Consider the following 22,621-nt stretch of genomic DNA (forward strand, 5'->3'; position numbering starts at 1 on the left):
GAGACCACGAGGAGATCACCAGCGGCGCAGACGCTCACAACGCTATACCTTTATGTATAAACCTTTTATCAATGAAATACACAGAATACCTTAATGTGAATACAGGGTGTATGTGCAACCTTGTGTAACCTAACTAACTACAAAGCTGCTTGAGCGTCACCGACGCTCAAGTGAACACTTTAAAACTATAGAAAATACACAGATACTGGTTTAGGGTCCAAAGCCTATTAACTGTATTATATCTAATATACTTGTAAAAAGAATAACAGTACAAATGATACACTACAATATAACAGAGACTTCCTAACCAAAATACAATACTATCTAATACAATACAATACTAGTCTAGGGGAGATGTGAGAGAAAAGAGAAAGGAGAGAGAGAGAGAAATGGAAAGAGATGAGAGAAATTGGCTCACAGTAAGACAATGATTACGGAGAGAAAACTTACGCACAAGGGGAAACGATCGCATGCGCCTGGACATCCAGCACCCGATTTTCAGCAATGAGAACCGTTGAAGAGTGAGAGCTGGATGTGGTCGGCCTGCCTATTTATGCCCCACACACAATGCAATCCAATGGTCCCTACAATCTTGTCGTCCATTGGACACAGGAATTCGGCTTCGCATCATAACAAAAGGTCATAGGTTGATTCATACAGGTGGGCTGTGACGATTTCCAACAGCTCAGGTGGGTGGGAAACTGGGTTTCCCGCCGCATACCTGAGTATGAGTAAATAATAGAAATGGACATAAACTTCTTATGTCCATAACTATCCGCACGAGCGATTAATACGCTCCAAACCAACACCGGAATATTGTTAATTAAATACTCTTCCGATGGGTACCAAACACTGCTATATGATTCCTGTTAGACCCTTCGTACAATACAAAGAGGGATTCCTCCGTTCAGGGACGTTCTATATTAACCAAACTTTCAGGAACCATTAAAGGGATCATGATCTATAAACTACATTAATTATGAAAATGTGTAACGAATGAGTCGCACGCTACGACTACATAAACTCTACCGTAAATACGCATACCGTGCGCCCGCGGGTGCACGCTATTGCGGGTATGCGCCTTCACGGGAGAGCGTACGCATGCGCAGCGTGGACCAGCGTGAGGTGCAAATATGGCAGCATGTATAGAGATATTTTTCTGACTTTGACAGTGATTACAGAGATGTCACACTGGGATTACACAGAGATGTCACACTGGGATTACACAGAGATGTCACACTGGGATTACACAGAGATGTCACACTGGAACTACACAGAGATGTCACACTGGAACTACACAGAGATGTCACACTGGGATGACACAGATATATCACACTGGGATGACATAGAGATGTCACACTGGGATTACAGAGATGTCACACTGGGATTACAGAGATGTCACACTGGGATGACACAGAGATGTCACACTGGGATGACACAGAGATGTCACACTGGGATTACAGAGATGTCACACTGGGATGACATAGAGATGTCACACTGGGATGACACAGATGTCACACTGGGATTACAGAGATGTCACACTGGGATGACATAGAGATGTCACACTGGGATTACAGAGATGTCACACTGGGATTACACAGAGATGTCACACGAGGTATTACACAGATATATCACCCTGGGATTACACAGAGATGTCACACTGGGATTACATAGAGATGTCACACTGGGATTACATAGAGATGCCACACTAGGATTACACAGAGATGTCACACTGGAACTACACCAAGATGTCACACTAGGATTACAAAGAGATGTCACACTGGTATTACACAGAGATGTCACAATGGGATTACACAGAGATGTCACACTGGGATTACACAGAGATGTCACACTGGAACTACACAGAGATGTCACACTGGGATGATACAGAGATGTCACACTGGGATGACACAGAGATGTCACATGGGGATTACACAGAGATTTCACACTGGAACTACACAGAGATGTCACACTAGGATTACAAAGAGATGTCACACTGGGATTATACAGATATGTCACACTGGGATTACACAGAGATATCACACTGGGATTACACAGATATATCACACTGGGATTACACAGATATGTCACACTGGGATTATACAGAGATGTCACACTGGTATTACACAGAGATATCACACTGGGATTACACAGATATGTCACACTGGGATTATACAGAGATGTCACACTGGTATTACACAGAGATATCAAACTGGGATTACATAGAGATGTCACACTGGGATTACACAGATATGTCACACTGGAACTATACAGAGATGTCACACTGGGATTACACAGAAATGTCACACTGGATTTCACAGAGATGTCACACTGGGATTACACAGAGATGTCACACTGTGATTACACAGATGTCACATGGGGTTCACACAGATGTCACATGGGGATTACACAGAGATGTCACACTGGGATGACACAGAGATATCACACGGGGATCACACAGAGATGTCACACTGGGAATACAGAGATGTCACACTGGTATTACACAGAGATGTCACACTAGTATTACACAGATGTCACATGGGGATCACACAGAGATGTCACAAGGGGATCACACAGATGTCACATGGGGATCACACAGAGATGTCACATGGGGATCACACAGAGATGTCACATGGGAATCACACAGAGATGTCACATGGGGATCACACAGATATGTCACATGGGGATCACACAGAGATGTCACATGGGGATCACACAGAGATGTCACATGGGGATCACACAGAGATGTCACACTGGGATTACACAGAGATATCACACTGTGATTACACAGTGATGTCACACTGGGATTACACAGAGATATCACACTGGGATTACAAAAGTGACACAATGGGGATTACATGAAGATGTCACATAAATGGATTTATGGAGATGTCACATGGGGATCACACAGAGATGTCACATGGGGGTCACATAGAGATGTCACATGGGGTCACACAGAGATGTCACAGAGTAGTTACACTTGAGAGCAACAATGTCACCTCCTTCCAGACATATTATGTGTGTTCTCTAATACAGATTCTCTGTTACAGGTCATATTGGCTCCATCACAACACAGGGAGCTACAAACAGCAGCGTCGGAGTATTGTCAGGTATATTACTATATCCACCAATGTGATTACAGAGATGTCACACTGGGATTACATAGAGATGTCACACTGGATTACACAGAGATGTCACACTGGTATTTCACAGAGATGTCACACTGGTATTACACAGAGATATCACACTGGGATTATACAGAGATGTCACACTGGTATTACACAGAGATATCACACTAGGATTACACATAGATGTCACACTGGATTACAGAGATGTCACACTGTGATTACACAGAGATGTCACACTAGTATTACACAGAGATGTCACACTGGGATTACACAGAGATATCACACTGGTATTACACTGAGATATCACACTGGGATTACACATAGATGTCACACTGGATTACAGAGACGTCACACTGTGATTACACAGAGATGTCACACTAGGATTACACAAAGATGTCACACTGTGATTACACACAGATGTCACACTGGTATTTCACAGAGATGTCACACTGGTATTTCACAGAGATGTCACACTGGGATTACACAGAGATGTCACACTAGGATTACAGAGATGTCACTCTGGTTTTACACAGAGATGTCACACTGGTATTTCACAGAGATGTCACACTGGTATTTCACAGAGATGTCACACTGGTATTTCACAGAGATGTCACACTGGGATTACACAGAGATATCACACTGGGATTATACAGAGATGTCACACTGGTATTACACAGAGATATCACACTGGGATTATACAGAGATGTCACACTGGTATTACACAGAGATGTCACACTGGGATTATACAGAGATGTCACACTGGTATTACAGAGATGTCACACTGGGATTACACAGAGATATCACACTAGGATTACAGAGATATTACACTGGGATTACACCGAGATGTCACACTGGTATTACAGAGATGTCACACTGGTATTACAGAGATGTCACACTGGGATTACACAGAGATATCACACTAGGATTACAGAGATTCTCTGTTACAGGTCATATTGGCTCCATCACAACACAGGGAGCTACAAACAGCAGCGTCGGAGCAGTGTCAGGTATATTACTATATCCACCAATGTGATTACAGAGATGTCACACTGGGATTACATAGAGATGTCACACTGGGATTACACAGAGATGTCACACTGGGATTACACAGAGATGTCACACTGGATTACACAGAGATGTCACACTGTGATTACACAGAGATGTCACACTAGGATTACAGAGATGTCACACTGGTATTTCACAGAGATGTCACACTGGTATTTCACAGAGATGTCACACTGGTATTTCACAGAGATGTCACACTGGTATTTCACAGAGATAACACACTGGGATTACACAGAGATGTCATACTGGTATTTCACAGAGATATCACACTGGGATTATACAGATATGTCACACTGGGATTACACAGAGATGTCACTCTGGTATTACACAGATATACCACACTGGGATTACACAGAGATATCACACTGGGATTATACAGATATATCACCCTGGGATTACACAGATATATCACACTGGGATTATACAAACATGTCACACTGGGATTACACAGAGATATCACACAGGGATTACACAGATATGTCACACTGGGATTACAAAAGTGACACGATGGGGATTACATGAAGATGTCACATAAATGGATTTATGGAGATGTCACATGGGGATCACACAGAGATGTCACATGGGGATCACACAGAGATGTCACATGGGGGTCACACAGAGATGTCACATGGGGATCACACAGAGATGTCACAGAGTAGTTACACTGGAGAGCAGCAATGTCACCTCATTCCAGATATATTATGTGTGTTCTCTAATACAGATTCTCTGTTACAGGTCATATTGGCTCCATCACAACACAGGGAGTTACAAACAGCAGCGTCGGAGTATTGTCAGGTATATTACTATATCCACCAATGTGATTACAGAGATGTCACACTGGGATTACACAGAGATGTCACATGGGGGTCACACAGATGTCACACTGTGATTACACAGAGATGTCACACTAGGATTACAGAGATGTCACTCTGGTATTACACAGAGATGTCACTCTGGTATTACACAGAGATGTCACTCTGGTATTACACAGAGATGTCACTCTGGTATTACACAGAGATGTCACACTGGGATTACACAGAGATGTCACACGAGTATTACACAGAGATATCACACTGGAACTACACAGAGATATCACACTGGGATTACACAGAGATGTCATACTTGGATTACACAGAGATGTCACACTGGGATTACAGATATGTCACGCTGGTATTACACAGAGATGTCACACTGGGATTACAGATATGTCACGCTGGTATTACACAGAGATGTCACACTGGGATTACACAGCTGTCACATGGGGATCACACAGAGATGTCACTCTGGGATTACAGAGATGTCACACTGGGATTACACAGAGATGTCACATGGGGGTCACACAGAGATGTCACACTGGGATTACACACAGATGTCACATGGGGGTCACACAGAGATGTCACACTGGGATTACACACAGATGTCACATGGGGGTCACACAGAGATGTCACACTGGGATTACACACAGATGTCACATGGGGGTCACATAGAGATGTCACATGGGGGTCACACAGAGATTTCACATGGGGGTCACATGGAGATGTCACAAGGTGGTTACACTGGAGAGCAGCAATGTCACCTCCTTCCAGACATATTATGTGTGTTCTCTAATACAGATTCTCTGTTACAGATCATATTGGCTCCATCACAACACAGGGAGCTACAAACAGCAGCGTCGGAGTATTGTCAGGTATATTACTATATCCACCAATGTGATTACAGAGATGTCACACTGGGATTACACAGTGATGTCACACTGGGATCACACAGATGTCACTCTGGTATTACACAGAGATGTCACACTGGGATTACACAGAGATGTCACACTGAGATTACACAGATATGTCACACTGGAACTACACAGAGATGTCACATGGGGTCACACAGAGATGTCACATGGGGGTCACACAGAGATGTCACATGGGGTCACACAGAGATGTCACATGGGGGTCAAACAGAGATGTCACATATGGGTCACACAGAGATGTCACATGGGGGTCACACATATGTCACATGGGGGTCACACAGATGTCACATGGGGGTCACACAGATGTCACATGGGGTCACACAGAGATGTCACATGGGGGTCACACAGAGATGTCACATATGGGTCACACAGAGATGTCACACTGGATTACACAGAGATGTCACACTGGGATTACACAGAGATGTCACATGGGGGTCACACAGAGATGTCACATATGGGTCACACAGAGATGTCACACTGGGATTACACAGAGATGTCACATGGGGTCATACAGAGATGTCACATGGGGTCACACAGAGATGTCACATGGTCACACAGAGATGTCACATGGGGGTCACACAGAGATGTCACACTGGATTACACAGAGATGTCACATGGGGATCACACAGAGATGTCACACTGGGATTACACAGAGATGTCACATGGGGGTCACACAGAGATGTCATCACAACACAGGGAGTTACAAACAGCAGCGTCGGAGCAGTGTCGGGTATATTACTATGGATTCTCCATCATCAATACCTCTCAGATTTAAAGTCTGGAGCCGCGGGAGAGTTCTGCTCCCGGCCATAAATGGGGCGTGGTCTCGATAAAAGGGTGTGTGGCTTCATGGCAATGCTGCAACCGCCTGCTGCACCTCACATAACAGTCACAGTGCCGGCATGGCGAGCGCTCTATTAGCTACTGGCGTGCCCCCAGTCCCTCCTGTCTCTCATGCGCACATTGTCTATTCTCTGCTGATCTGCTGAGCAGAGTGACAGGAGACCTCTCAACTGCCCCACCACCACCACCACTGTGGGACACCGGGGCCTGCGGGTGGGACAATCGGGAGGTATGCCCTTCATCTATGACTCCTCTTCAGGAGCACTTACTTATCACATGGGTAAATCCAAGTTTCTTATTTAGGTTCCACAGGGGGTCCACAGGGAATACCATGGGTTCTATGTGGTGGTGAAGGTCAGGCTTTTGGTATTCCAAGATGCCCTGTTTTCCACCCCATACCCTGCCTTCATGCTCAGGCATCCCCAATTTTGCTTTGGTGCTGGCAGAAGCTGCACCTTTAAAACATTGGGGCTGCTTCCATGAGGCCACCCTATGGGTTTCCTATTATCAGTTATTGGGTCAGATGTCTGACCGCCTGGCAACGCCTGCTGTTACTCCCCCTATGGGAATTCCACAGCAGGTACATCCTATTATGCCTGCTCCAGCCATGCCTCCGACTATACCAGTCACAGCTATGCCCCCACCTTGGGTGGATGTGCTCTCTACCTCAGTACAGAACCTGGCACAAACCTCCATGGCTTTTCAACAGATGTTACAGGAAGATAGAGCCACTAGGGCCACTGTCCTCTCCTCTTAATCTACCTCAGTAACAGATTCAGAGGCTTAATCTAGTGAAGGACAGGAGGCCGTTGTCTCCCTCAGGAAGGGGAGGAGGGACATTCGGCCCTGGATGTGTCTGCACTGGTAAGAGAGGTAAAATCTATCCTTCATATTGATGAAGATAAGCCTGCTCATGGATCTAAAAAGGCACAATTGTTTAAGCGCTGGAAGGTGCTTAAGGCAGAGTTTCCTCAGTCTGAACATCTTATGGAACTCAGACGTGAAGCTTGGAATACTCCGTAAAAAAAGTTTCCACTACCTAGTAAGAGGTCAACTTCTTTCTACCCTGTCCCAGCTGCTGACTGTACATAGTGGGAGACTCCACTGGTGGATTCTCATGTAGCACGTTTCGTGAAATCATCCACCTTGCCTGTTCCTTCAACCTCTTCCTTAAAAGAAACTACGAATAGACGGATTGAAGCCTGACTTAAGTCTTTGTACTCCTGTGCTATTACCAGACCTACTGTGGCAGCTTCCTGGGTGGCCAAGGCTAGTGAACACTGGGCTAATGCCTTAGAAGATGGACTTCCCTCAGAAAGCCTGTTGCACCTCTCACAAATCAGAGAGGCTGCCTCCTATTTAGGTGAGGCAGCTTTAGACATTGGTCTCCTAGCCTCCAATGCATTGGCTACCTCAGTGCTTCCCCAACGCATCCTCTGGCTCCTCTCATTGAAAGCAGATATGGATTACAAGAAGGCCTTGGAATTCTTACCATTCACAGGGAATATCCTGTTTGGAGCAGAACTAGATTAAATTATGGCTATACTGGCAGGCCGCCAAGACGGCTTTCCTGCTCTCGGCCTCTACACCATGGGCTCGGACCTCCACTTTTTTATGACTTTCACCCACAAGGTAAAGCCAAAGGTCATGCCTTTCCTAGACAAGCAACGTCTACTAAGGCTACAAAACCCAGGCCCAAGCAGGAATGGACTGCAAGAGCAGGCCTCCCCCTGGGGGACCCAAGGGTGGGAGGCTGACCTCCAGTTTGCACATACTAACTGCAACAGACACCTGGGTACAAAAAGTGGTCTAAAATATAACCCCCTCAGCAATTCTTTTGCACAGTCCCTCCTTCAGAAACCCTTCACAACATTGGCCTTCATTCCGAGTTGATCGCTAGCTGCCGTTGTTTGCTGCGTAGCGATCAGTTAAAAAAATGGCAAAACTGCGCATGCATATGCACCGCAGTGCGCACACATGGCGTACTGGTACAAAGAGCATCGTGGCATTGCACAGGTTCTAGCTACGCTTTCAGTCGCACTGGAGGACGCAAGGAGATTGACAGGAAGTGGGAGTTTCTGGGTGGCAACTGACCGTTTTCTGGGAGTGTTTGGAAAAACGCAGGCGTGGCCGGGGGTTTGCTAGGCGGGTATCTGACGTCATTACCGTGTCACTCGTCGCAGCAATCATCGCACAGAATAAGTAACTACAGGGCTGGTCTTGTTTTGCACAAAATGCATTTGCAGCCGCTCTGCTGCACAGGCGTTCACACTCCTGCAAAGCGAAAATACACTCCCCCGTGGGCGGTGACTATGCATTTGCACGGCTGCTAAAAGCAGCTAGCGAGCGAACAACTCGGAATGAGGGCCATTGTTCTAGCGATGGAGCCAGGGAAATTTATGGTGTCTCTGGACTTTCAAGATGCTTACCTGCACGTCCCTATAGCACCCTCTCACTAACAATACATGTGGTTTGCAATTCTTCACCAAAAATACCAATTTTGGGCATTGGCCTTTTGGTCTCCCTACTGGGTCTTTACCAAAATGTCTATTATGGCAGCACAGCTACGTCGTCAGGGAGTCAGACCCTAACCCTAACCCAGGGAGTCAGAGTACACTCTTATCTGGATGGCCTGCTCCATGTGGCACACTCCCCGGAGGTGCTACGCCGCCATCTCCATCTGACCATTGCCTTCCTACAACAACACGGTTGGCTGATCAACTGGAAGAATTCAGCCCTCACGCCTTCACAAAGCTTGATACATCTAAAGTGCTCCTGGAATCTTAGGTCCAGAGGCTTTTCCTGCCCCCAAACAAAATATCAATTCTACAGCAACAGATATGTCACTTGCTCCGCAGTTGCTGTGTATCCTTACACTCAGCCATGCAAGTCATGGGATCAATGGTCTGTACCTTTGATATGGTGAAGTGAGCAGAGTTTCACTTCAGGCCCCTGCAACATCTGAACCTGTCCCGGTGGACACCCACATCTGATCAGGTCCCAGATGATGGTCCTCTCTCTGGTTGTTTGACTATCCCTAACATGGTGGTCCAAATGCCACACCTGGACAAGGGGCAACCCTCCTGTATACCAGATTGGGTCCTTTTGACCACAGATGCCAGTCTCTAAGGATGGGGCACCTGTACCAGACAACTCTTCTTTCAGGGCCGCTTCACCCTGGTAGAAACCTTCTTACCAATAAATGTCCTTGAGTTACGAGCTCTCTCTTCACTTGGGCACAGGAAGTTCTTCAGGGCAAGCCTGTTCAAATCCAGCCTGACAATGCTACAACAGTAGCCTATCTAAACCATCAGGCACACACCCGCTGTCAGTTGGAAATAATAGAAGTGGCTCAGCTTCTACGGAGAGACGAACGCAACCTTCCGGCCATCTCAGTGGTCTTCATCCCAGGAGTACTAAACTGGGAAGCAGACTTTCTCAGCCATCACGATGTGCATGCCAGAGAGTGGTCGTGACATCCAGAGGTCTTCCTGCTCCTTGCACACAATGGGGCTAGCCAGTTATGGACCTCATGGCCACCAGACACAGCCACAAGGTTCCAATATACGTATCCAGAATGAGACATTCACCAGCAACTTTTGTAGACGCCGTGACCAGGCAGTGGAACTTCTATCTGCCATATGTCTTCCCTCCAATATCCATGCTCCCATGGGTTCTTCAGAAGTTCAAACAAGAAGGCAGCAACGTCATACTGGTAGCTTCAGCATGGCCCGGACATCATTGGTTCTCCAATCTACAGAGCCTATCCATAGACTCTCCCTTTCTACTTCCTCAGTGACCAGCCCTGCTATCTATGGGTCCCTGTCTAGACCTGGACATAGCTCACCTGTCTTTGATGGCATGGCTCTTGAGTCATCCATCCTAAGGTCAAAAGGATTCTACCGATCAGTTTTCCAAACCATGCTTTAAGCAAGGAAACTGGCATCTGCCCATATCTATTATCGGGTGTGGCACACATACTTTCAGTGGTGCATACAAGACACTACAACCCACAGGTTTTTTAAGTATCTAGGATTCTTGCATTCCTCCAAACTGGACTGACCTAGGACTCCTCCTAGCAACTTGGAAAGTGTACATCTCGACGCTGTGCCTATGGTTCCATTGAAAAATTGCTCCACTACCAGATGTTTGTACCCTTCTCCAAGGAGTACTCAGAGTTTAGCCATCTTTGTACCTCCGGTAGCTCGATGGGATTTATTAGTGGTTCTCAGAGCTCCCCAGGAATCTCCGTTTGAACCCCTGGAATCTGTGGATCTTAAGTTGCTTACTGCAAAGGACTTATTCCTACTAGCTATTGCATCTGCTTGTAGGGTATCAGATTTGGGAGTGCTATCCTGTCACTCCCCCTTTCTTCTTTTTTATCGGGGCAGTTCAATTCTCTATACCAGGCCTCAATACCTGATTGTTGTAAAGGCCTTCCTCTCTCCAAACCTTTTGGCAAGGGAAGCCTCCCTTGATGTGGTCTGTGCTCTCTGGATCACCGTGGACTGTACTACAGATGGAGCGTGCCTTATCTTACCCCCCTTAGTCGCAGGCGTGCACTCCCGGCGTGACTAGGCGATTCATCCGCCTAGTCACGCCTGGAGTGCACAGAGCACACAGCCACTGTAAGAATCTCTGGGTGCGCGCACCCACCCAGACGAAGATGCTCTCCATTAAAGTGAATGGGCAGTGTTTCCATCCGGGCGCGCGTCCTTTCAGATGGAGACACTCACAGTGTCTCCGTGCGCCCTGGCAGGCACGCCTAGTCACAGATGGAGTCACGGATATGGTCTGGTTCTGTGGGACAAGAATCTGCATGCTCCTAGATTGAGGAGGTCCTTCTTGCAAAGAGTTCCCTTGGAAGCCAGGTTCTATGGGTTCATTGGCCCCTCCTTGGGGTGGGGGAGGCTTACTGTCATGAGCTATAAAAGCCCTTGACTTCCACTACGTCTGGTCATTGTTAAGCGACCGGATGCTGGCGAACTTCCGCTCCCTGGCCGCCGGCTCCTAAGCCACCTAGGATGCTAGCTAGTATGGCAGCTGGGTTGCTAAGGAAACAGGGGAGCCTGGGAATGTGCAGCTGGACAGCTGCACTGCATTTTCAATTAAGGAAGGCTTGGCTGTGCTCAAGGCATGATTAGCTCATGCTCCCTTTATATCCTGTGTCTGCCTTTCATACCTTGCTGGTCATAGTTTCCGGTTGCAGCGGGAGCCCTTGTCTTGTGATTCTAGCTTTAGTGGAAACCTTTGCCTTGTTGCTCAATTACCCTTCTCCGCAGTGTTCCTGTGTCCAGCCTAGTACCAGCCTCATTGTCTGCCTTGATGCTTTTTGGTTACTTCTGTTTCTGTTCTTTATGACTATTTTCTATTGAGTTACATTTCTGTTTGTGTCCAACTACTCCAGCTAACATTCTATGCTGCTACTAACAATAGCTCCCCCTACTGGTTCTGAGTTTCAGTGTTCTTGTGCTCACATTATTTCATGCCACTCTTGTTCATTTATCCCTGTTCCGTCCTAGCTTGTGTCTCATCTGTCCTAACATCTTTGCTTTTCCATTTCCCCATTCTTTGCAGTACCATTCTTCTTTGCTGGTCTCCTATTATCTTTGCCCTTCTCCTCTCTTCCTTAGTGTTATTCCATGCCGGCTTTGATTCGGGTCACTCTAGGTTAAGCTCGTGCTACCTTTTTTGGAATTCCGAAAACAAAACCTTTCCATTTTGGTTCTACGCAGGCTCAGTCCTGTAGTCTCCTATTGGCATTGTTATGTCTGCAGTGTGAGGAGCGGTTGCCTATATATATATATATATATATATATATATATCTATCTGTGGTTGAAACATAAAATGTATATATAAAATATATGTATAAAACCCCAGAAATATAAATGTATACAGTCTAACTAAGCCTATGTACACATTTTAACCGATATTTACATTTGGGAGGCTGGAGCTGGACTTACAATTGGCGCTCGTTTCAAGATCCTGCAGGGAGTGATGGGAAAATTTCCCTCTGTCCCTGCAGATATCATGATTTTTACGGTTTTCTTTATAAAACGCCATTCTGAAATGCCGTTATATAATAAACTTTTATCGGCAAGTTTAACAGTTTGCTACTTATTTATTTATTAACAGTTTCTTATATAGCGCAGAAAATTCCATTGCGCTTTACAATTTGAAATAACAATAACAAACTGGGTGATAACAAACAGTCATAGAAGTAGGAAGGCCCTGCTCGCAAGCTTACAATCTATAGGTACTTGCTGAATAGCATGAAACGTTAAACCATAATACGGAGCAATAGATTGCTCCTTACTGCGTGATATTCAGCCATATGGGAAGTAACAGAGAAGATAATTGCGTTCTCTTCTCCGTTAACCCTTTGCTGCATAGCGGTGTTACGATAAAAATGCAGAAACACTCGTTGATATCATCCTGAATAGAGTCCTGTGGATTTACAAGAGATTGCCAATGCCTCCCCTGTAACTTATACTCTGTAGATTTCCATACAATGTACTACTACATGGTGTATACCTATATTCACTATGACATTATCATGCAGGTAGAGCGTCCTGAGAATGCAGAGTATGCTTCTGGAGTGATGAAAATGAGGTCGTACCACAAGGCCGCACCTCCTTCCCTTAGGGCACACCTCCTTTCTGGACACGTGCCGCCTATGTGGCACACCAGCTGCCAATGACCCCGATGATACCACTGGGGAGGAAATAGATCAAATTTGGCCACATCCAATAGGAAGAATTTTCATCTTCTTCATATGTAACTTCAATCTGTCTCACAGTCATACATCTAAGAAACGTATCCAGAATACGCCCTTATCTTACACAACACACTGCTAACACTCTAATCCATGCTCTCATTATCTCCCGCATTGATTATTGTAATAGTCTCCTGACCGGTCTTCCCAAACATAGGCTCTCACCCAGTGGCGTAACTAGAAATTTTTCTCCCCCAAGCCAAAAAATCCTTCGGCGCCCCCCCCATACACCCCGTAATTGTCACTAGCAAAGGTAGAAAAATGCGCGCGCCGCAGGCGCGCGCTGGCAAAAAGGGGTGTGGCTTTGTCGAAATGGGCATGGCTTTGCGTGGAGGGCGTAGCATTGCAGGAAAAGACTACCTTATACCCCAGTTTTGCAACCTGCACGCCCAGACGTTAGCCACCACAGGAAAGAAAAATAATCCTGATTCATGCCCCTTACATTATTTGTCATTTTTCCTCCTTATAGTAATGCCCAGTATACATTATTCCACATACTGCAATGGCCCTTAGACATTATTCCACACACAATCAGTGATCGCGCTGAGCCAAAAAAAAAGTGGGTCCCAGGGACCCTTCACTTTTAAAAATTGGGGTCCTACCGGTCTTTTTCTGGGTCCCATCGGAATGAAGGTTCTTATTAATTTTAATCTTGTTTGGACACTACAAAAGTGTTGCAAGATGGGGGGATGGGGTGACAATGCTGCTGGGCTGTGTAGCATGCAGGACACCCTGCACCAGAGCTGTAACTAGACATTTTGGTGCCCTTAGGCAGAAAGTGAATTGGTGTTAGACCACTTGGACCATAAAGAACAGGTAGTGCGCGCCTTAGGCGCGCAGCAAAATTTTAGGGGCGTGGCTTCATAGGGAAGGGGCGTGACCACATAATAGTGTCAATTCACATTACACCACACAGTAGTGGCGCTTATACACATTGCACCAGGTAGAACCTCCTATGCACACTGATCCAGGTAGATCACGTCATACACTTTGCTCCAGGTACAGCACGTCATACACTTTGCACCAGGTACAGCACAACATACACTTTGCACCAGGTACAGCACGTCATACACTTTGCACCAGGTACAGCACGTCATACACTTTGCACCAGGTACAGCACGTTATACACTTTGCACCAGGTACAGCACGTCATACACTTTGCACCAGGTACAGCACGTCATACACTTTGCACCAGGTACAGCACAACATACACTTTGCACCAGGTACAGCACGTCATACACTTTGCACCAGGTACAGCACAACATACACTTTGCACCAGGTACAGCACGTCATACACTTTGCACCAGGTAGATCACGTCATACACTTTGCACCAGGTACAGCACGTCATACACTTTGCACCAGGTACAGCACAACATACATTTTGCACCAGGTACAGCACGTCATACACTTTGCACCAGGTACAGCACGTCATACACTTTGCACCAGGTACAGCACGTCATACACTTTGCACCAGGTACAGCACAACATACACTTTGCACCAGGTACAGCACGTCATACACTTTGCACCAGGTACAGCACGTCATACACTTTGCACCAGGTACAGCACGTCATACACTTTGCACCAGGTACAGCACATCATACACTTTGCACCAGGTACAGCACGTTATACACTTTGCACCAGGTACAGCACGTTATACACTTTGCACCAGGTACAGCACAACATACACTTTGCACCAGGAACAGCACGTCATACACTTTGCACCAGGTACAGCACGTTATACACTTTGCACCAGGTACAGCACGTTATACACTTTGCACCAGGTACAGCACAACATACACTTTGCACCAGGAACAGCACATCATACACTTTGCACCAGGTACAGCACAACATACACTTTGCACCAGGTACAGCACGTCATACACTTTGCACCAGGTACAGCACAACATGCACTTTGCACCAGGAACAGCACATCATACACTTTGCACCAGGTACAGCACAACATACACTTTGCACCAGGAACAGCACATCATACACTTTGCACCAGGTACAGCACAACATACACTTTGCTCCAGGTAGATCACGTCATACACTTTGCACCAGGTACAGCACGTTATACACTTTGCACCAGGTACAGCACAACATACACTTTGCTCCAGGTACAGCACATCATACACTTTGCACCAGGAACAGCACGTCATACACTTTGCACCAGGTACAGCACGTTATACACTTTGCACCAGGTACAGCACATCATACACTTTGCACCAGGTACAGCACGTCATACACTTTGCACCAGGTACAGCACAACATACACTTTGCACCAGGTACAGCACGACATACACTTTGCACCAGGTACAGCACGTCATACACTTTGCACCAGGTACAGCACGTCATACACTTTGCACCAGGTAGATCACGTCATACACTTTGCACCAGGTACAGCACGTCATACACTTTGCACCAGGTACAGCACAACATACACTTTGCACCAGGTACAGCACGTCATACACTTTGCACCAGGTACAGCACGTCATACACTTTGCACCAGGTACAGCACGTCATACACTTTGCACCAGGTAGATCACATCATACACTTTGCACCAGGTACAGCACGTCATACACTTTGCACCAGGTACAGCACGTCATACACTTTGCACCAGGTACAGCACAACATACACTTTGCTCCAGGTACAGCACAACATACACTTTGCACCAGGTACAGCACGTCATACACTTTGCACCAGGTACAGCACAACATACACTTTGCGCCAGGTACAGCACGTCATACACTTTGCACCAGGTACAGCACGTCGTACACTTTGCACCAGGTACAGCACAACATACACTTTGCACCAGGTACAGCACGTCATACACTTTGCACCAGGTACAGCACGTTATACAGTTTGCACCAGGTACAGCACGTCATACACTTTGCACCAGGTACAGCACGTTATACACTTTGCACCAGGTACAGCACGTTATACAGTTTGCACCAGGTACAGCACGTCATACACTTTGCACCAGGTACAGCACGTTATACACTTTGCACCAGGTACAGCACGTTATACACTTTGCACCAGGTACAGCACGTCATACACTTTGCACCAGGTACAGCACGTTATACACTTTGCACCAGGAACAGCACATCATACACTTTGCACCAGGTACAGCACAACATACACTTTGCACCAGGAACAGCACGTCATACACTTTGCACCAGGTACAGCACGTTATACACTTTGCACCAGGTACAGCACGTCATACACTTTGCACCAGGTACAGCACGTCATACACTTTGCACCAGGTACAGCACGTTATACACTTTGCACCAGGTACAGCACGTCATACACTTTGCACCAGGTACAGCACGTTATACACTTTGCACCAGGTACAGCACGTTATACACTTTGCACCAGGTACAGCACAACATACACTTTGCACCAGGTACAGCACGTTATACACTTTGCACCAGGTACAGCACGTCATACACTTTGCACCAGGTACAGCACGTCATACACTTTGCACCAGGTAGATCACGTCATACACTTTGCACCAGGTACAGCACGTCATACACTTTGCACCAGGTACAGCACGTCATACACTTTGCACCAGGTACAGCACGTCATACACATTGCCGCTAGGTAGAGCACGTTATCATACACATTGCATCAGGTAGAACACGTTATTATACACAATGCGCCTGGTAGAGCACGTTATTATACACATTGCACTAGGTAGAGCACGTTATCATACACATTGCGCCTGGTAGAGCACGTTATTATACACAATGCGCCTGGTAGAACACGTTATTATACACAATGCGCCTGGTAGAGCACGTTATTATACACAATGCGCCTGGTAGAACACGTTATTATACACATTGCGCCTGGTAGAGCACGTTATTATACACAATGCGCCTGGTAGAACACGTTATTATACACAATGCGCCTGGTAGAGCACGTTATTATACACAATGCGCCTGGTAGAACACGTTTTTATACACATTGCGCCTGGTAGAGCACGTTATTATACACAATGCGCCTGGTAGAACACGTTATTATACACAATGCGCCTGGTAGAGCACGTTATTATACACAATGCGCCTGGTAGAACACGTTATTATACACAATGCGCCTGGTAGAACACGTTATTATACACAATGCGCCTGGTAGAACACGTTATTATACACAATGCGCCTGGTAGAACACGTTATTATACACAATGCGCCTGGTAGAACACGTTATTATACACAATGCGCCTGGTAGAGCACGTTATTGTACACAATGCGCCAGGTAGAGCACGTTATTATACACAATGCGCCTGGTAGAGCACGTTATTGTACACAATGCGCCTGGTAGAGCACGTTATCATACACAATGCGCCTGGTAGAGCACGTTATTATACACAATGCGCCTGGTAGAGCACGTTATTATACACATTGCACTAGGTAGAGCACGTTATTATACACATTGCGCCAGGTAGAACACGTTATTATACACAATGCGCCTGGTAGAGCACGTTATTATACACATTGCACTAGGTAGAGCACGTTATTATACACATTGCGCCAGGTAGAGCACGTTATTATACACAATGCGCCTGGTAGAACACGTTATTATACACAATGCGCCTGGTAGAGCACGTTATTATACACATTGCACTAGGTAGAGCACGTTATTATACACATTGCGCCAGGTAGAGCACGTTATTATACACAATGCGCCTGGTAGAACACGTTATTATACACAATGCGCCTGGTAGAGCACGTTATCATACACATTGCGCCAGGTAGAGCACGTTATCATACACATTGCGCCAGGTAGAACACGTTATCATACACAATGCGCCTGGTAGAGCACGTTATTATACACATTGCATCAGGTAGAACACGTTATTATACACAATGCGCCAGGTAGAACACGTTATCATACACATTGCGCCAGGTAGAGCACGTTATCATACACATTGCGCCAGGTAGAACACGTTATCATACACAGTGCGCCAGGTAGAACACGTTATCATACACATTGCGCCAGGTAGAGCACGTTATCATACACATTGCGCCAGGTAGAACACGTTATCATACACAATGCGCCTGGTAGAGCACGTTATTATACACATTGCATCAGGTAGAACACGTTATTATACACAATGCGCCTGGTAGAGCACGTTATCATACACAATGCGCCTGGTAGAGCACGTTATCATACACATTGCACCAGGTAGAACACGTTATTATACACAATGCGCCTGGTAGAGCACGTTATTATACACAATGCGCCTGGTAGAGCACGTTATTATACACAATGCGCCTGGTAGAGCACGTTATTATACACAATGCGCCTGGTAGAGCACGTTATTATACACATTGCACTAGGTAGAGCACGTTATCATACACAATGCGCCTGGTAGAGCACGTTATTATACACAATGCGCCTGGTAGAACACGTTATTATACACATTGCGCCAGGTAGAGCACGTTATTATACACAATGCGCCTGGTAGAGCACGTTATTATACACAATGCGCCTGGTAGAACACGTTATTATACACAATGCGCCTGGTAGAGCACGTTATTATACACAATGCGCCTGGTAGAGCACGTTATTATACACATTGCACCTGGTAGAGCACGTTATCATACACAATGCGCCTGGTAGAGCACGTTATTATACACAATGCGCCTGGTAGAGCACGTTATCATACACAATGCGCCTGGTAGAGCACGTTATTATACACAATGCGCCTGGTAGAACACGTTATTATACACAATGCGCCTGGTAGAGCACGTTATTATACACATTGCACTAGGTAGAGCACGTTATTATACACATTGCATCAGGTAGAGCACGTTATTATACACATTGCGCCTGGTAGAACACGTTATCATACACATTGCACCAGGTAGAACACGTTATTATACACATTGCGCCTGGTAGAACACGTTATTATACACAATGCGCCTGGTAGAGCACGTTATTATACACAATGCGCCTGGTAGAGCACGTTATTATACACAATGCACTAGGTAGAACACGTTATTACACATTGCGCCTGGTAGAGCACGTTATTATACACAATGCGCCTGGTAGAGCACGTTATTATACACAATGCGCCTGGTAGAGCACGTTATTATACACAATGCACTAGGTAGAACACGTTATTATACACAATGCGCCTGGTAGAACACGTTATTATACACAATGCGCCTGGTAGAACACGTTATTATACACAATGCGCCTGGTAGAGCACGTTATTATACACAATGCACTAGGTAGAACACGTTATTATACACAATGCGCCTGGTAGAACACGTTATTATACACAATGCGCCTGGTAGAGCACGTTATTATACACAATGCACTAGGTAGAACACGTTATTATACACATTGCGCCTGGTAGAACACGTTATTATACACATTGCGCCTGGTAGAACACGTTATTATACACAATGCGCCTGGTAGAGCACGTTATTATACACAATGCGCCTGGTAGAGCACGTTATTATACACAATGCGCCTGGTAGAACACGTTATTATACACAATGCGCCTGGTAGAGCACGTTATCATACACATTGCACCAGGTAGAACACGTTATTATACACATTGCGCCAGGTAGAACACGTTATTATACACATTGCGCCTGGTAGAGCACGTTATCATACACATTGCGCCTGGTAGAACACGTTATTATACACAATGCGCCTGGTAGAGCACGTTATTATACACAATGCGCCTGGTAGAACACGTTATTATACACAATGCGCCTGGTAAAGCACGTTATTATACACATTGCGCCTGGTAGAACACGTTATTATACACAATGCGCCTGGTAGAGCACGTTATTATACACAATGCGCCTGGTAGAGCACGTTATTATACACAATGCACTAGGTAGAACACGTTATTATACACAATGCGCCTGGTAGAACACGTTATCATACACATTGCACCAGGTAGAACACGTTATTATACACATTGCGCCAGGTAGAACACGTTATTATACACATTGCGCCTGGTAGAGCACGTTATCATACACATTGCGCCTGGTAGAACACGTTATTATACACAATGCGCCTGGTAGAGCACGTTATTATACACAATGCGCCTGGTAGAACACGTTATTATACACAATGCGCCTGGTAGAGCACGTTATTATACACAATGCGCCTGGTAGAGCACGTTATTATACACAATGCGCCTGGTAGAACACGTTATTATACACAATGCGCCTGGTAGAACACGTTATTATACACAATGCGCCTGGTAGAGCACGTTATTATACACAATGCGCCAGGTAGAGCACGTTATTATACACAATGCATCAGGTAGAGCACGTTATTATACACAATGCGCCTGGTAGAACATGTTATTATACACAATGCGCCTGGTAGAGCACGTTATTATACACAATGCGCCTGGTAGAGCACGTTATTATACACAATGCATCAGGTAGAGCACGTTATTATACACAATGCGCCTGGTAGAGCACGTTATTATACACAATGCGCCTGGTAGAACACGTTATTATACACAATGCGCCTGGTAGAACACGTTATTATACACAATGCGCCTGGTAGAGCACGTTATTCTACACAATGCGCCTGGTAGAGCACGTTATTATACACAATGCGCCAGGTAGAGCACGTTATTATACACAATGCGCCTGGTAGAACACGTTATTATACACAATGCGCCTGGTAGAACACGTTATTATACACAATGCGCCTGGTAGAGCACGTTATTATACACAATGCGCCAGGTAGAGCACGTTATTATACACAATGCATCAGGTAGAGCACGTTATTATACACAATGCGCCAGGTAGAACACGTTATTATACACAATGCGCCTGGTAGAACACGTTATTATACACAATGCGCCTGGTAGAACACGTTATTATACACAATGCGCCTGGTAGAACACGTTATTATACACAATGCGCCTGGTAGAGCACGTTATTATACACAATGCGCCAGGTAGAGCACGTTATTATACACAATGCATCAGGTAGAGCACGTTATTATACACAATGCGCCTGGTAGAACACGTTATTATACACAATGCGCCTGGTAGAGCACGTTATTATACACAATGCGCCTGGTAGAGCACGTTATTATACACAATGCATCAGGTAGAGCACGTTATTATACACAATGCATCAGGTAGAGCACGTTATTATACACAATGCGCCTGGTAGAACACGTTATTATACACAATGCGCCTGGTAGAACACGTTATTATACACAATGCGCCTGGTAGAGCACGTTATTATACACAATGCGCCTGGTAGAGCACGTTATTATACACAATGCATCAGGTAGAGCACGTTATTATACACAATGCGCCTGGTAGAACACGTTATTATACACATTGCACTAGGTAGAGCACGTTATTATACACAATGCACTAGGTAGAACACGTTATTATACACAATGCGCCTGGTAGAACACGTTATCATACACATTGCACCAGGTAGAACACGTTATTATACACATTGCGCCAGGTAGAACACGTTATTATACACATTGCGCCTGGTAGAGCACGTTATCATACACATTGCGCCTGGTAGAACACGTTATTATACACAATGCGCCTGGTAGAGCACGTTATTATACACAATGCGCCTGGTAGAACACGTTATTATACACAATGCGCCTGATAGAGCACGTTATTATACACAATGCGCCTGGTAGAGCACGTTATTATACACAATGCGCCTGGTAGAACACGTTATTATACACAATGCGCCTGGTAGAACACGTTATTATACACATTGCACTAGGTAGAGCACGTTATTATACACATTGCATCAGGTAGAGCACGTTATTATACACATTGCGCCTGGTAGAACACGTTATCATACACATTGCACCAGGTAGAACACGTTATTATACACATTGCGCCTGGTAGAACACGTTATTATACACAATGCGCCTGGTAGAGCACGTTATTATACACAATGCGCCTGGTAGAGCACGTTATTATACACAATGCACTAGGTAGAACACGTTATTACACATTGCGCCTGGTAGAGCACGTTATTATACACAATGCGCCTGGTAGAGCACGTTATTATACACAATGCGCCTGGTAGAGCACG

At 45.6% G+C, this 22,621-nt stretch overlaps 1 protein-coding gene across 1 annotated transcript in view; it reads left to right on the forward strand.

Annotated features, from left to right (window-relative positions):
• LOC134985626 (uncharacterized) overlaps positions 1 to 22,621 on the forward strand; it is a 218,509-nt gene that overhangs the window by 163,956 nt on the left and 31,932 nt on the right. Inside the window, exons 11-14 of the mRNA XM_063950447.1 lie at positions 3,051 to 3,110; positions 4,076 to 4,135; positions 4,929 to 4,988; positions 5,821 to 5,880. Coding sequence (XP_063806517.1) covers positions 3,051 to 3,110; positions 4,076 to 4,135; positions 4,929 to 4,988; positions 5,821 to 5,880 — 240 coding nt within the window. The remainder of the gene's footprint in view (positions 1 to 3,050; positions 3,111 to 4,075; positions 4,136 to 4,928; positions 4,989 to 5,820; positions 5,881 to 22,621) is intronic.

Source organism: Pseudophryne corroboree, assembly GCF_028390025.1.
Source record: "Pseudophryne corroboree isolate aPseCor3 chromosome 6 unlocalized genomic scaffold, aPseCor3.hap2 SUPER_6_unloc_5, whole genome shotgun sequence".
NCBI lineage: Eukaryota > Metazoa > Chordata > Amphibia > Anura > Myobatrachidae > Pseudophryne > Pseudophryne corroboree.